This window comes from Panthera leo, chromosome B2, assembly GCF_018350215.1.
Source record: "Panthera leo isolate Ple1 chromosome B2, P.leo_Ple1_pat1.1, whole genome shotgun sequence".
Taxonomy (NCBI): Eukaryota; Metazoa; Chordata; class Mammalia; order Carnivora; family Felidae; genus Panthera; species Panthera leo.
Window position 1 is genome coordinate 129,382,563 of NC_056683.1, and position 15,805 is coordinate 129,398,367.

Sequence of the window (15,805 nt, forward strand, 5' to 3'; positions counted from 1 at the left end):
TGCTTAACCAACTGAGTCATCTAGGCACCTCTCCACTTATCATTTTACAACATTTGCTTTCTCTCTCTCTCTTTCTCCCTCTCTCTCTCTGTATGTATGTGTATAGATAGATAACTGTACATGGATAGATAGACAGGTATATGCTGTCTTGTTTGAACTTAAGTTGAAGTTATCACATTTCATTGGTAAATGTTTCATCAGGTGTCTCCTATAATCAGAGATATTCACTTGCATAATGATAAAACCATTAACCAATATTAAAGAATTTTACTATTGATTCAATAATATTGTCTGATATATAGCCCCAGTTCATATTTCTCACATCATCCCCAAAATGTTTATTTTTTAAATTCTGAATCCAGTCAAGGACTACACTTGGTCGCCATGTTTCTTTGGTCTTCTTTAACCTGCACAGTTCTCCCTCCCTCAGGTGTTTTTATATTTCAAAACATTGGTAATTGTGAGCAGTCTAGATAATTTATTTTAAAAGTTTTTAAATGCTTATTTTTGAGAAAGAGAGAGAGAGAGGGAGAGGGAGAGGGAAGGTCAGAGGGAGAGGGAGATACAGAATGTGAAGCAGGCTCCAGGCTCTGAGCTGTCAGCACAGAGCCCAATGTGGGGCTTGAACTCATGAACCATGAGATCGTGAAGTCGGGTGTTTAACTGACTGAGCCACCCAGGTGCCCCTAGATAATTTATATTAAAGACTATCCACAGTTTAGATTTGTCTCTTCAAGATAAGTTTCATGTTAAACATTTTGGCAAGGATATTATATAGATGATGTGGTATATTTTCCATTGTATCACACGGTGCCCCATTATCGGTCATGTGAAGTTTGATGACTTGGTTGAAGTTAGGAATTTTTTTCCTCAAAATTCTATCATGGAAAAATTTCAGATATACAGACTAATTGAAAGAAATTTTCATTCAACACCTATGTGCCCATGTTCTAGGTTTTTTAATGTACAATTGCTGTATCCTGCTGTTGTCTTCATGGCTCCTCACCCATCATTCTGGTCCAGCTTGGAGGTCCAGCTACAAACCAAAATGATCTTTTCAGAAGGCAAATCTGATCATGTCACTTCCCAGCTTGAAGCCATCTGTTGGATCCCCCTTCCGGTCTAGAGAAAGATCAAAACCTTCACCTTGTCTCCAAGGCCCTGTCCCTGGTCCTGTCTCCCTACTTTACCTAGTTCACTAGATCTCTCTCCTCTTGGCTGTTTGCTTTCCAAAGACACTGGCTTGGCTTCTTGAATTCTCCATGATTCTTCCTACCACTTCACATGGAAGGCTCTTTTCTTTTCCTCTTCCCTCCTCTTTTTTTTTTTTTTTTTTGCTAATGAAATTCTCCTCCTCCTTGAAGGCTTGGCTCAAATCTCACTTCAAGAAAACTTTCTCTAATTGCCCAGGGCAGGTCAGATTCCTCTGCTGTATGCTCATATTACTTTATAGTTCTCATCTGTACTTTTGCAACATGTCAGTATTAGAATGAAATAATTCATTATATAATTAACAGCTTAGTGTCCATAAACTTCAAAATGGCAGAGGCTGGGTCTCTTTTTTAGTTATATCCCCATTGCCCACATCAGTGCCTTGCACATAGAAGTTGCTGAATAAATATTAGCTGAATGAATGGTTAGTATATACAGTTGTATATGACTATGTATATAAAAATATATATATGTATATATAAATGTATATATATACATTTTTTTCCCCAAGTCAGCACATTCCCTTTTCTCTTTAGGTATTGATGTCGAGCTGGACCATTATAGAAAGCTGGAAGTCTTAAAAAGAGGATTTAATACAGTCTTTGGATTAAATTGAAACTCTGCAAAGATGGCCAAGTATGGAGAACATGAGGCCAGGCCTGATGATGGGCAGAATGAATTCAGTGACATCATTAAGTCCAGATCTGGTAGGTAACGGAAGCTTAAGAAAATGATGGATTATTATGAATAAATTACTTTAGAAGACATGGGCTTTTTTTTGGCTTGTTTTTGCATTGTTCTTGTGAGACAAACTTCTTTTGAGCAACACAGTTCTGATAAGTGACTATTGTAAAAAGTAATGAATGGGTCTCTGAGTGTCCTGTCTTAATTGCCAACTCATTTTGGTCTTATTGTATGCTTATGGGCACTGTTTGGTGAAATGCCTTCTGCCTCCTGTAGTTGAATGCTTTTTCTTGATGAGACCACCACTTTCCACCCAGACACACAGCTGAGCAGTTTTTTCTTGTTGTTCGAAGTTTTATGAAGTTGAATGGATTACGTGCTTAAAGTACAAAGTAGCACAGTTTCTGGTAAGGTGGTTCTTCCTGAGTCTTGCTTCCATTACTGTATATCCTTACATCACCATGTCTTTTTGGTGGCCAGGGTCAGGCCAACAGATATCTACCTTTGCTTTCCTTTTTGAAACTTTTAATGAGTCTTCTGAAGGTACACTTTTCACATGGGTAACCTAAGTCAGATTGATGGTTTTCATGTGACATTTAGATTGGGGACTGAAGGGTACCACTCTCTTCCTCGTTTTTATATATATATAATTGAGTGATTTTTGACTCTGGCTGTACAAATGAACAACTGGGGAGGCTTTAAAAAATGCAGATGCACTGGCTCCCCTCCAGACCTGTTGAATAAAAAATTTCTGCATTTTTAAAAATCTTCAAATATGATTCTGAGACGGGCTCTAAGGGGAGATATTTTTGAGTAGACAGGGACTTTCTGACTTTTGAAAATTACACAGAACTCCACCCTGGGTGTGAACACTATACTTAAGTAACTTTGAGAGTTACTTTGAGGTATAAAATTACTTCCAGTGTAACTTGAAAAACAAAAAAAGGAACCTAATCCCTGTTTTTGCTGTGTGAACCATCTTTATACTATGTTAGGATCCTGTTTCTTAATTATTTGAAATTGCAAAAATACGTACTGAAAATAATCTGTAAATTAATAGAGACACACATTTAAGATACATATTTCCCTCCATGATATTGGTGTCGGTTAATTGGTAAAGGTTGTGGTTGTTATAGTCTTGGCTCTAAATATGTAGCTACTGTTGTGTAACTTTAAGGATCTCTTGGAGGTACAGCTTAATATCCTGTGTTAAAGTACACTCTTAGGATGTTTTATTTCTCTAAATTTCTTTTTGTTTAAGTGTTTTCGTAGTGTGAAGTACTATGTAGATAAAAGAGATTATGAATATCTTCTTAAGAGCACAGAATGTAAATCCAGAAATATGTAAATGTAACAAAGGAAAAGAAAAGACACAACTTAACATATCCATGTTTGTCATGGTCTATAAGTTGCGAGGAGGCATATTCTTGGATAGTTTTCTGAGTCAATGTCCATTACAGTAAGACCTTTGATATTGATAACTAGCCATGTCCATAGAAAAGTAATTATATAAGTTTAAAAATATTGAGTATATCTGATGAATACACATAACTTCTAAACTCTTCTTTAAATTAAATATTATCATTTAAAAAGACTGCCAGTTTTCTTACATAATTGGGGGACAGTTGGGCAGAAATTCTCATGTTTTTACCATATACATACCATTGGCTCAGTAACTCTATTTTTAGAGTTTTTCCCGAGGGAATACACAGACATGTACAAGCAAGAATTTGATCATAGCATTTTTATAATAGAAAAACATTGGACACACCATAAAAACTCAGTACTGAGGATTGGTTAAGTCATAATTTCCCAAAGTATTTGTGAAGGAGTACGAGTTCTGATGTATACTTCAAAAACCAATGTCATGGGCCAATAACTTTAGGAAATAAGTGGTTAACCTGCTTTGTTCCTTTAGTGTAGGGCATCGGAACAGATCATGTAGAATCTCAGTGGAGCTAATTAAAATAGGGTATATACATAAAGTAGAACGTTGTACATTTACAAAAATGTTATGGATGTGTATAAAATACATTCATGGTATTGTTAAGTAAAAAGTGTAATATGAAGTCCTATATGTGGGAAATACTTATTTCAAGAAGATTTAGCAGAGCGTATGTTCATCTTGGTACTGTGGCATTATCATTTTTCTCTTTTTTGCTCATCTGTATTTTCTAAAGTTCTTTAATGAGTCTGTATTATGTAGTTCTTACATTTTTAAAGACTCTCAAATTGCTTAGAGTGTTTTAATGCCACAGCTATGACTGTTACTTTGGTGGCACCTACTTCACAACACATTGAAAAGTTAGCTGTTGCATAGCTGAGATATGAATCACATTCTTTTGGCTGGATTATGTTGCAAAAGTCCGTAGATAAATTTGGATTTGAATGGGCCTGTATTAGTCCCAATCTTGCTTTCTGGAAGGCACTTTTTTGATTCTTTTAAGGTAAATATTAGTATACGGTGGTCAGGTCTCATAGTACTCTAAAATTTATGTATTGAAAAGGGATTTTTAGTTCATTTTATGTCAAAGGAATCATCTACATATAATGCATATTTTTAAAGATCTTCCTTGGATGTGTTCTATCCTGAATTTTTGACCTTTTCAGTATTTTAAAGGAAAATGCAAAACTATGTACTGAAAATAATTTGTAAATTAACAGAGGTACACATTTAAGATACATATTTTTCTCCATGGGAATTTTATTTTTTTGGGAAATAAAATATAGTGAATTTTCTTACAGGAAAATTTTAATACTAATCTGTTCCTCTATATTTCTTCCTTTTGGGGGGACTGGATTTGGGGGAGGGGTAGAGATTGGGTGGGGAAAAAATTGCTATTGAGAGTATATTGATCACTTAAATCTGGGTTTATGAAGATTCTTCTCTTTCTTCCCTGAATCCTTGGGTTTAGGCAGCGTGAAAGCCTGGCATAATAGAAATATTTGTGCATTTAAGTTACTAGAATTATTTCAGAAAAAATTTTTTTAATTTTAGAGAGAACAAGCAAGTGGGGAGCAAGGATAGGGGTAGAGGGAGAGAGAGAGAGGGAGAGAATATCTTAACCAGGTTCCACACTCAGCATGGAGCCCGACGTGGGGCTCAATCCCAGAACCCTGGGATCATGACTTGAGCCAAAATCAACAGTCGGACACTCAACCCACTGAGCCACCCAGGTGCCCCAGTCTCCTATATGTTCATATTGCTATTTGGCATTTTTCTTGTTTTGTGTGTTTGTTAATGTCCTCCCCACTAGAATTTAATTCTACAAGAGCAGGGACCAGTACATCCCTGGCATCAAGCCTAGGGCCCAGCTCTTAGTAGGTGAGCAATGAATGTTTATTCAATGAGAAAGGCTACAGAGCTGGAAAGTGCCAGAGCTGGGATTAGAATGCAGTTGCTCTGACTCCAGAAACTCTGCGTTTGACCTCTGCATATTGCCGAGTCTCCTAATTTACAAGGTAGTTTATTTCACTGCTGCTGGATGATTCTTCATTTGTCCCTGAACTTACTGCTTATTAATTTTGCACAGTATTAATTCGGTTTATACATCCCTCTGTCTCTTCCCTCCTATTCATAGACCCTGGGCTATGAGATAAGCTTCTCCAGGCTCTCTGGCACCATAGCCCTGCCAAGGGAGGGCCAGTTGTAGGAGATACAGCCTGCTGCTCCCAGACTTGTCCCGGTCTTTCTCGCTTCTAGTCTCTGTCATTTATTCTTAAGGGTTAGCAAAGGGGAAAATGCCAGAGGACAGGCAGTCCTTTGGGTAGAAGGCAGAGAAATTGATAATTTGTTTGTGACGTGAATTCCCTTTTCTTTTTTCCTTTGACTGTTGCTCAAGGCTTTTCACTGGCTGGTAAAAAAAAGGTAGTGGATTTCAGATGCACTGCGATTTGGCACAGTTTAAGTCCTGGTCTGATGCCCAGATGGATATCTCTAGGATTGAAAGAGTTGGTAGAGGTGGGGGAAGGGGAAGGGAAGAAAAGAGAGAGGCCAGTGAAATAAAAATAAAATGAATTATTTAATAAGGAATATTATACCTGGTTACATTTATAGCAAGCCTCCTAGAAATATGCTGTGTTTGCAATAAAGTAAACTTGCTTAACAAGATTCAGTTTTATGAAAATTATGAGGAAGATTACCTTATTTGTTTCTCTTTCAGTGGCCTTTCTTTAGGAAGGACACTGGTTATGTTGCATTTAGGGAGTCCTTGATCTCCTTTTCTCTTTCATTTAAAGAAATATCTGTGAGGGGATTTTTCTAAATAGCTTGAAGGACTATGAAAAATTATTCTTTTCCTCCCCCCACCGAAGCTTTACTTGGCTGGAATACCTATGCTTTGGAGCGGGCTCTTTGAACAGGTTTGTTTTTTTCCATGAGCCCTGGGGATTTGTGGTGAGGGACGGTAACCCTGATGGAAATTCAACTCTGACTGAGGAGTGCAGCTATTCTTGTAATGCGTATAAAAATATTCTCCATGTTGTCGCCTCATTACGTTGAAGGAGTGCAGTTCTAGAAGAGCCTTCTGTATTAATGTGATTCTCATGATCTGTTACTGTGGTGGTGGAAGCTCTGTAGGTGACCCATTCCCAAATGGAAAACATGAATTGCTGAGAATGTTCTAAGCGATGGAGGTGCATTAATTATATGACAGAATGGAAAACTCAATTTTATTGAACCTTACTTGAGGCCAGAAGTTTGAACCAGAGGCTGATAGGATGATTTTCTGGGAACAAGCGAACACGCAAGATTATTGCAGCAGTTGTAAATATTAGTTAAAATTTAATTGTGAAAGGATACTCAGGTGGTTTCAGATGTAGGGGCTAGACTGTTTTCCCTTAAGCTGTGTATGGAGGCAGAGGTAGTTACTATATTACTATTTCTATTTTTTTGTATGCCTTAACTGTTTAATAATAAATATACTCAATTCAGGATTTGAAATGTGAGTCATTGTGAGTTTTTAATATATATTTACTCTTGAAATGATGGCTCTTGGACTGAGAAAACTAAGCCAACTCTAGCCCTTTCACTTTTGCTTCCTCTGCCCTTGGATTTACACCTGTCAACTACAGGAGGCAGGTCTTTTTCAGCTTTCGCGTAGCCTTTGCACTGGGGCCTTTGAACAACCGCATACCTGAGGTTTACTTAAATACTGTGGGTCTTATCCAGGAGCTTGTACTCCTGGTCTGGTTAATAGGGGGAATTTTTTTGTGTGTGCTCATGTGGCAGCAATGATTAAGGTTTGGGGTGGTATAATCTCACATTGATTTTGAGAACTCAGTTTCTTTAAAAAAAAAAATCATTTCTATCATAGCCATTGAGCTCAAAGTGTAAAGCAGAAGACTAATATTTCATAGATGAATATTTTCAAATGAACTTTTCTTTTGATGGGGGGGTTGTGGCTGGGTAGTTATTATGATTTCTGTCCAGTTCAGTAATTTTAACATTTAATTATGTAACAAAAAACTTTTTCCAAAGAGCAGAGAAAGCACATAATAACATTTCTTATGTAGCAGAGAAGCTCATTTAAAAATTGACTTTGTGTCTCTAAAGTGGTACAGCTTTGAAATGAATGCTTCCACTGTAGTTTAAAAAGTATTATCTGTTTAGATATTTTTTTTTTAATTCCACAGTTTTAATATTTGAGAATATCTTCCATTCCACTTTCTAGTTAAGATTTTGGTGTGTGTGTGTGTGTATGTGTGTGTGTGTGTGTGTGTACACATGTATATATATGTGTGTGTATATATATATGTATATATGTACATATATATATGTAGATATATATGTATATATATATACACATATATACATATATATATATATATATATATATATATATAATGGGGGTGTGGATAGCATTTTGAGGTTGATATTCACTGATTGGTTTTCACAGGCTATGTGTGAATCATGTTATTTAATGTTAATTCAGTAATTACATAGATGGATATGTATGCTTTTATTTTGAAAGTTGGGTTTTAGGCTCATCCTGTGTGGTATTCTTTTTTTAGAGGGAGAGAGAGAGAGTGAGCACAAGCAGGGGAGAGGGGCAGAGGGAGAGAAAGAGAAAGAGAGAGAGAGAGAGAGAGAGAGAGAGAGAAAGGATGAGAATCAGAACTTGATCTCATGACCCTGGGATCACGATCTGAGCCAAAACCAAGAGTTGCATGCTCAACCAACTGAGCCACCCAGGTGCCCCCATCCCACGTGGTATTCTTAACTCAGGCTGCACATCAGAACCACCTTCTAGATTCTGATTCAGTCCTGTGGGGTGGGGACTGGGCATCTGCAGTTTTAGCAAGCCCCTTTGATGAATGGAGAAGGAAGGCAGGTTGAAGACTTTTGGAACTAAAGTGAAAATGGTGTGTGCATTTCAGAGGAGTGAGGAGAACTGTAGTCAAATGTTGAAGATTCTTTCTCTACTTCCCTTTGAACATTTAAAAAAGGCAATGGATTCTTGTATTGGACATTTTTTCTTTTGCTTTGTATTTTGAAGAGTTTGGGTTATATTGAGCAAAGGTAAAACCATGGAGAGTGGGGGAGGAGAGTGATGAAATTTGGTACATTTCTTCTCCTGGTCCATTAAACCAGAAGATCATACCAAAATATTCAGCAGCAAAATACTTCTTACTGAGTTCCTTGGTCTTCAGCTCATTCATTGTACTTAACCTCTTCCTGCTGTAAGCCTATGCCATATCCTGAAGTCTTACATGGAGTCCTCTGATCAATTCACTGTAAAAACTTATTGTGTATATTTTCTAAGAAATTATTCCTAAGACAGGTATGTTTTTGACTCATGGTGGAGAAGAGATTCTCGTGTCTAATCCTGTATGCTGGTTTTCCTTTTTTTTTTCTTTTTAGTTAAGTTATAATTTATTCATACAGTGGAATAATTTGAAGTAAAAAATTCACCAGTTTTTTATTGATGTGGGGTGATTTCTAAAGATGTGATATAAAGTATAAAACATAAACGATATTTTGCTAGTTTACTTATATTCTTTAAGGTTGGAGACAATATTACACATGTATTTCCCTCCCTGTTTTTGTAATTTTATTTTTAAAATTTACTTATTTTTTTAAAGTTTATTTATTTTTGAGAGAGAGAGAGAGAGAGAGAGCGCACGAGCAAGGGAGGGGCAGAGAGGGGGAGAAAATCCCAAGCAGGCTCTGCACTATCATCGCAGAGCCTGACACAGGGCTTGAGCTAACGAGCCATGAGATCATGACTTGAGCCAAGATCAAGAGTTGAACACTTAACTGACTGAGCCACCCAGGCACCCCTGTTTTTGTAATTTTCAATAGGTGGCATCTAATACTTATATTTAATATAACTGGACTTCTTTTGATATAAAGTAATTTGCCTATCATTCTTTTAAAATGAGTGCATTTTAAAAAATGAATAATTGTTTTTATGTCAAAGATGAATTAACAGTGAAGTGACTTTTGGACCGATTAGGAGTTAAGTGACTTTTGGGCCACTCTAGCAAGTTCCTTTGAGATCCGTAAATATACCCCAGAGGTCTTGACATGTCCTCGTATTCATTTAACTAAACCAAGCCAAACCCAACTCCCACTTTCTTATAGACCTTGAGTTATGTCTTTGAGCTCTAATCTTTAACCTCTTTGAAGATATAGGAAGAGATTTTAATTTCTTCATTGATTAAGCTTCAGGTGGTTCAAAATATGTAATTTCTGTTATATATGTCACTGTGTGGAATTTGACATCATGTGTCAGAATTTAAGGGGACCTGTTCCTGGGGACATTTTTAAGATTGAGGTTTAAAAAGGGAGCACCTGGTAGGGCATAAACAGGATGATGATTTCTATCTGAATAGAGACTTTTGTGTAGAGGTTGGCCATGTGGGAGGTATGGGGAAGTTTCAACGAACTACTTAGGAAGGAGGCTTCTCAGAGTTATTTGAAACAGACCACAAAATAAAACCAACAAAATCTACTCCCAAACAAATAGACTTAAAAACAAAATTTGGTTTTAAGTTGTAACCGATTCATTTTTCAATTGTTATATTGCCAGTTTTAAGATATATTGTCTTTTTAAAATTGAGATATAATTGACATTATATTAGTTTCAAATGTAGTGTAATGATTTTTTTTGTATATATTTTGAAATGATCACCACAGTAAGTGTAGTTAACACTATTAGCATAGATAGTTACAAATTTTATTTCTTGAGATGAGAACTTTTAAGATTTACTTTCTTAGCAACTGTTGAATGTATAATACAGTATCATTTAACTGTAGTCACTGTGCTGTACATTACACCGCCATGACTTATTTATTTTATAATTGGCAATTTGTACCTTTTGACCACCTGCATCTATTTCACCCATCCCCCGTCCCCATCTCTAGCAACCAGCAATCAATTCCCTGTATCTTTGAGCTTCATGGTGGTGGTGGTGATGATGGTGTTTTAGATTCCACATACAACAGGGATCGTATGGTATTTGTCTTTCTCTGTCTGACTTATTTCACTTAGCATAATGCCCTTTGTGAAGGCCCATCCATGTTGTTGCAAATGGCAGGATTTCTTTCTTTTTTATGGTTGAATAATTATTGTATGTATACATCACATTTTTTTTTTTTTTTAATCCATTCATCCATTGAAGGACATTCAGGTTGTTCCCATGTCTTGGCTGTTGTAGATAATGCTGCAATGAACATAGGGCTGCGTATATCTTTTTAAGTTAGTGTTTTTGTTTTCTCTGGATAAATACAGAGAAGTGGAATTTCTAGATCTTATGGTAGTTCTATTTTTAGTTCTGTTTTTTGAGCAGCCTCCATATTTTCCATAGTGGCTGTACCAATTTCCATTCTTGCCAATAGTGCACCAAGATTTTGTTTTTTCTTCACTTTCTTGCCAACCTTTTTTTTTTTCTGGTCTTCTGTTTTTAAATGTTTATTTTGAGAGAGAGCATTGGTGGAGAGGCAGAGAGAGAGGGAGGGAGGAAATCCCAAGCAGGCTCTGTGCTGACAGTGGGGGAAGAGGGAGAGCCCAGTGCGGGCTCAAACCCATGAACCATGAGATCATGACCCAAGTCAAAATCAAGAATTGGGACACCCAACCAACCGAGCCACCAGGTGCCCCATTTTTCTTGTCTTTTTTTGATAGTAACTATTCTAAGAGGTATTAAGTGATAACTCCTTGTGGGTTTGATTTACATTTCCTCAGTGATTAATTTGCACTTCCTCAGTGATTAATGTTGTCAAGCACCTTTTTATCTACCTGTTGGCCATTTGTACGTCTTCTTTTGAAAAATATCTATTCAGATCCTCTGCCCGTTTTTAAATCAGATTTTTTTTTTTTTTGCTATTGAATTGTATTAGTTCTTTATATATTTTGAATATTAACCTGTTGGAGGAAGGCATTGAGAGGATGTGACCACTAACTGACTTGCGAGCTGGACCTGGGCAATCAGAGGCTCCTCACCCCCTCCCATGTCCTTGGAATGTACGTTGTGCCCACTGTTCCTGCCCTAGGAACTACTTCTGTTTCTTTGGACTCTCCTTGCCACCCAGGCACCCCTGCATGTATGTTTAAATGGAACATTTAGGGATGTCTGCCACCATCTTACCTATTTAGCAGCCCCCCCCCCCCCGCCAATAGGCTGTGAAGGAGGCGCATGGTTCCATGTGAGTACTGCTCACAGCCCTTTTCCTGACTTTGTGATGTAGCTTGCTTTGTTTTCTGTGCTTGGTTGTTTTACCCCTCCTAAGCTGCCAGTTTGGAGACCTCCATTCTTCCAACAGCATAAATGCCACAAGGCATTCTACTCTTCGATCACTGAACCAGAATCAATCTCTCCCTCTTGTTCAGTCTCTATTTCTATTTTTGGCTGTTCTTGCTTGTGTATGGTCCATGCTCCCCTAATCTGATTTTCTGATGCCAGCCTTCAGCTTAGTCTCCACATGCAGTAAGTGCACAATGAAGGCTTACTATATATGCTAATGGTTAAAAAAAAATCAGACTTGCTTATATACATACTTTATTCACTCAGCAAATGTCTCTTGTTCCGACATTAGTGCTAGGTGATGGGCTCAGAGGTGAGCAAGACACATGTCTGTTCTTAAGGTGCTCCCAGGCTAGTTGGGAGGAGAGAAATAAATAGAAATCCTGTACAAGAAACAGAGCAATGCACACAAGGCCACGGGAACATGGAAGGAGGAAGGAGAAACTCTTGTCTTGGTGAGAATGAGGGTAGGGTTGGTGGTAGCACCTTAACAGGGGGGAATTTGAAGCGTGCCTTGAAGGATGCTCAGGAGGTAGGCATGTGGACAGTGAGGGAAGGACATGGCAGGTTGATGGAAAAGAGCAATGCATTTTGAGTCTGTTGCTGGTAGATGAGTATGGCTGGGGCCTTGTGGATGGTGGGATAGGTTGGGGCCAGATTTTGAAAGCTTTTCTGAAGCAGGCTAAAGATTTCACTGCAGGGAGCCACCACAGGAGTTTTAGTGGGTTAATGATGGGCTTAGTACTATTTTTCAGAAAGATAACTTGGTTGGCAGTGTGAAAGGTAAATTTAGTAAGGGAGCAGAGTTGGGGGGAGGCAGGGAGTGGGGAAGGGTTATGAAAATAATTGAGGGTAGAGATTATGGGGGCCTGAACCAAAGCGGTACAAGTGGAGATGAGTAGGGAAAGGATTTGAAAGATGGTTAGCAGTTAGTAACAACATATATGAAGCTGCCATGTAAACCTCACTTTCACAGGATCGGTTTTATGTTTTTCAATTGGCTGCATAGGTTTTTTTCAAATCGTGTTTAATTCGGGTTCTCAGCACTTTTAATTATTAGCTCTTCCTCCATAATTAATTTTTTTAAGCTGATTTATTTTGCCTAAGGACATAGTTCTTTTTTTTTTTTTTTAATTTATTTATTTTGAGAGAGAGAGAGAGAGAGGGTGTGCTCATGCACGTGTGCAAGTGGGAGGGGCAGAAGGAGAGGGAGACAGAGAATCCCAAGCAGGCTTCTGTTGTCAGCAAGCAGCCTAACTCGGGGCTTGATCCCACTACCTGTGAGATCATGACCTGAGCCAAGATCAAGAGTCAGACGCTTAACTGACTGAGCCACCCAGGTGCCCCCAGAATTAATTTTCTTAACTTGCTTAATTTCTACATTTTAAAGGTAGCTTTAATTACTCATCAATTACATTGACTACTGCTGTTTTTCTAAAGTGTTATCTCTTGGTCAGTTTGTTTCAGTAACGTTGAATTGAGTTATTTCAATAGCATTTGTACTTTTTCTTTTCTTTTTTTAATGTTTATTTATTTTGAGAGACAAAGAGAGAGACTGAGGGTGAGTGGGGGAGGGGCAGAGAGAGAGAGAGAGAGAGAGAGAGAGAGAGAGAGAAAGACACAGAATCTGAAGAGGCTCCAGGCTCTGAGCTGTCAGCACAGAGCCCGACATGGGGCTTGAACTCACAGACCGCGAGATCATGACCTGAGCTGAAGTCGGATGCTTAACTGACTGAGCCACCCAGGCACCCCTGTACTTTTTCCTTTAAGTATGTTTTGAAAGAAAAGTCTTGCTTCAGGAAAAAATTAGATTAATTAAAATGTGAAGAAAGAGAAAGTTTGTTCATGTTTATTTAGTATAATATAAAAGTTCTTTGAAATGGTAACAAAATAAAGGTAATATTAATCTCATCTTAAGTGCAGATAATAGTCCTGGACAGCTAAAAGAAAATCCGTATGTGAAAGGAGTCTGGAAAACTATTTCAGAGGAACTTTGATTGAAGAACAGAATGTTTCATGTGACTGTGTGAAGATAATGTCATACTATATTACTAATTTCAGCTCCAACAGATAGGCTAGAGTAAATGCAAATTAAAAATAAATTAAGAACAGATGTTGAGAAATACCTTTCATTTAGGGAATAATTAAATAGTGGAAAGGTCATTGGAGTTTAGTCAATAAAGCTGGGATGCTTAGAAATCATAATTACTCAAGTAACAGATGCTTTTCTTAATATGATGCTTTGCTGTGGAGGTTTGGGTAATAGGAGAAAGAAAAGGCTGTTATTGTATTGTTTTTCTTTTGAGTTCCATCTTGCAAATGCTTATATTCAGTAGGCTAACTTTAAATTCTGGTGTGTAACCTGTTATCTCAGAATGGTGGTTCCCTTGACCTTTAAGACAAAATAAAAGGTCTCATTTGAAAACTATGCATTGTTGGGTTGGGCATTGGTGGTGTCTAAGGTTTTGATTTGGCCAGTTTAATTGTCACTTTTGGTTGTGAATCTAGGCTTTCTTTAAGATTCAGTTCCATCTGGGGCGCCTGGCTGGCTCAGTCAGTTAAGCGGCTGACTTTGGCTCAGGTCATGATCTCACAGTCTGTGGGTTCAAGCCCCATGTTGGGCTCTGTGCTGACAGCTCAGAGCCTTGAGCCTGCTTTGGATTCTGTGTCTCCCTGTCTCTCTGCCCCTAACCCACTCGCATTCTGTCTCTGTCTCTCTCAAAAATAAATAATAAAAAACATTAAAAAATTAAAAAAAAAAAAGATTCAGCTCTGTCTTATGTTGTGGAGATTGTTAGGGAAGAACTTATTTGAGTCTGTATCTACATTTATCTACTTTATCTAGTCTATCTATAAAAGACATTGTTTTTTTAAACTTACTTTTATTAATTTTGTATTTTAAAGATTTTACTTTTTTTAAAGTTTATTTATTTATTTATTTATTTAGAGAGAAAGAGAATGTGCACACGAGAGGGGTAGGGGCAGAGAGAGAGGCGGGGTCTGGGCTGAGTGCACTGCCAGTCAGACTGATGAAGGGCTTGAACCCATGAACTGTGAGATCTTGACTTGAGCTGAAACCTAGAATCTAACACTTAACCCGACTGAGCCACCCAGGCACCCCAATTTCCTGAGATTTTTGACTGACCCTAGAATGAGCATCTGGAGAAAGAATTAAAACAAAAAAAAAATTTTTAATGTTTATTTTTGAGAGAGAGAGAGAGAGAGAGAGAAAGAGAGAGGGAGAACCAGTGGGGGGAGGGGCAGAGAGAGAGGGAGACACAGAATCCAAATCAGGCTCCAGGCTCCAAGGTGTCAGCACAGAGCCTGATGCGAGGCTGGAACCCACAAGCTTCGAGATCGTGACCTGAGCCGAAGTAGGATGCCTAACCGACCGAACCACCCAGGTGCCCCTGGAGAAAGAATTTAAGAGATGGTAGATAAGGACAGTGGAAGATGAGGAGTTAAGAAGTAGTTTTTGATTTTTATTATTTTTAGCAGATACAGGTACTTGTATCAGCTGACCTGGTGGGCTTATGGAGGAAGTGGGAGGGGTTATCAAGAAATGCTTGTAATGGATGCAATTTTTTTTACAAATGTGCCTCTGCACATTTTCTGGGCAAAAGTGTCCACAGTTTTTATCACATTGTTAAAGGAGGCCTATGACCCACCAACAAGTTGAGTCTTGTTAGGGCTGTGTCTTGTAAGGGGTTTCTTTTTTTTTTTTTTTTTTTAATTTTATTTATTTTGAGAGAGAGCATGCATGAGTGAGCGGTGAGGGGGGGTGTGGAGAGAGAGAGAAAGAGAGAGAGAGAGGGAGAGAGAATCCCAAGCAGGCTTCATGCTGTCAGCACAGAGCCTGACGTGGGTCTCAATCCCACAGACTGTGAGATCATGACCTGAGCAGAGATCAGATGCTCAACCAACTGAGCCACGCAGGTGCCCCTCATTCTTTTTTTGCTGGAAATGAAATGGGCAGTTGATACTCTGGCATGAGATTAAGATCCACACTATTGATACAACTTAGATCCTGGACATTAGGTTATAGCTCCTGTTATCTCAGAGCCATTTGAGGCAAAGGACCTCATTGCTAGAATTAGGATGAGTAGACACAAAGTTTGAAGGGCAAAATTTCCGATAATATTTGACCCAGTTTTGCATATAA

General features: G+C 38.1%; 1 protein-coding gene across 3 annotated transcripts in view; it reads left to right on the forward strand.

Annotated features, from left to right (window-relative positions):
- UTRN (utrophin) overlaps positions 1 to 15,805 on the forward strand; it is a 582,930-nt gene that overhangs the window by 71,715 nt on the left and 495,410 nt on the right. For all 3 annotated transcript variants that reach the window (XM_042940000.1, XM_042940001.1, XM_042939999.1), the window contains one exon: positions 1,749 to 1,919. In XM_042940000.1, coding sequence (XP_042795934.1) covers positions 1,841 to 1,919 — 79 coding nt within the window. In that variant the 5' untranslated portion in view covers positions 1,749 to 1,840. The remainder of the gene's footprint in view (positions 1 to 1,748; positions 1,920 to 15,805) is intronic.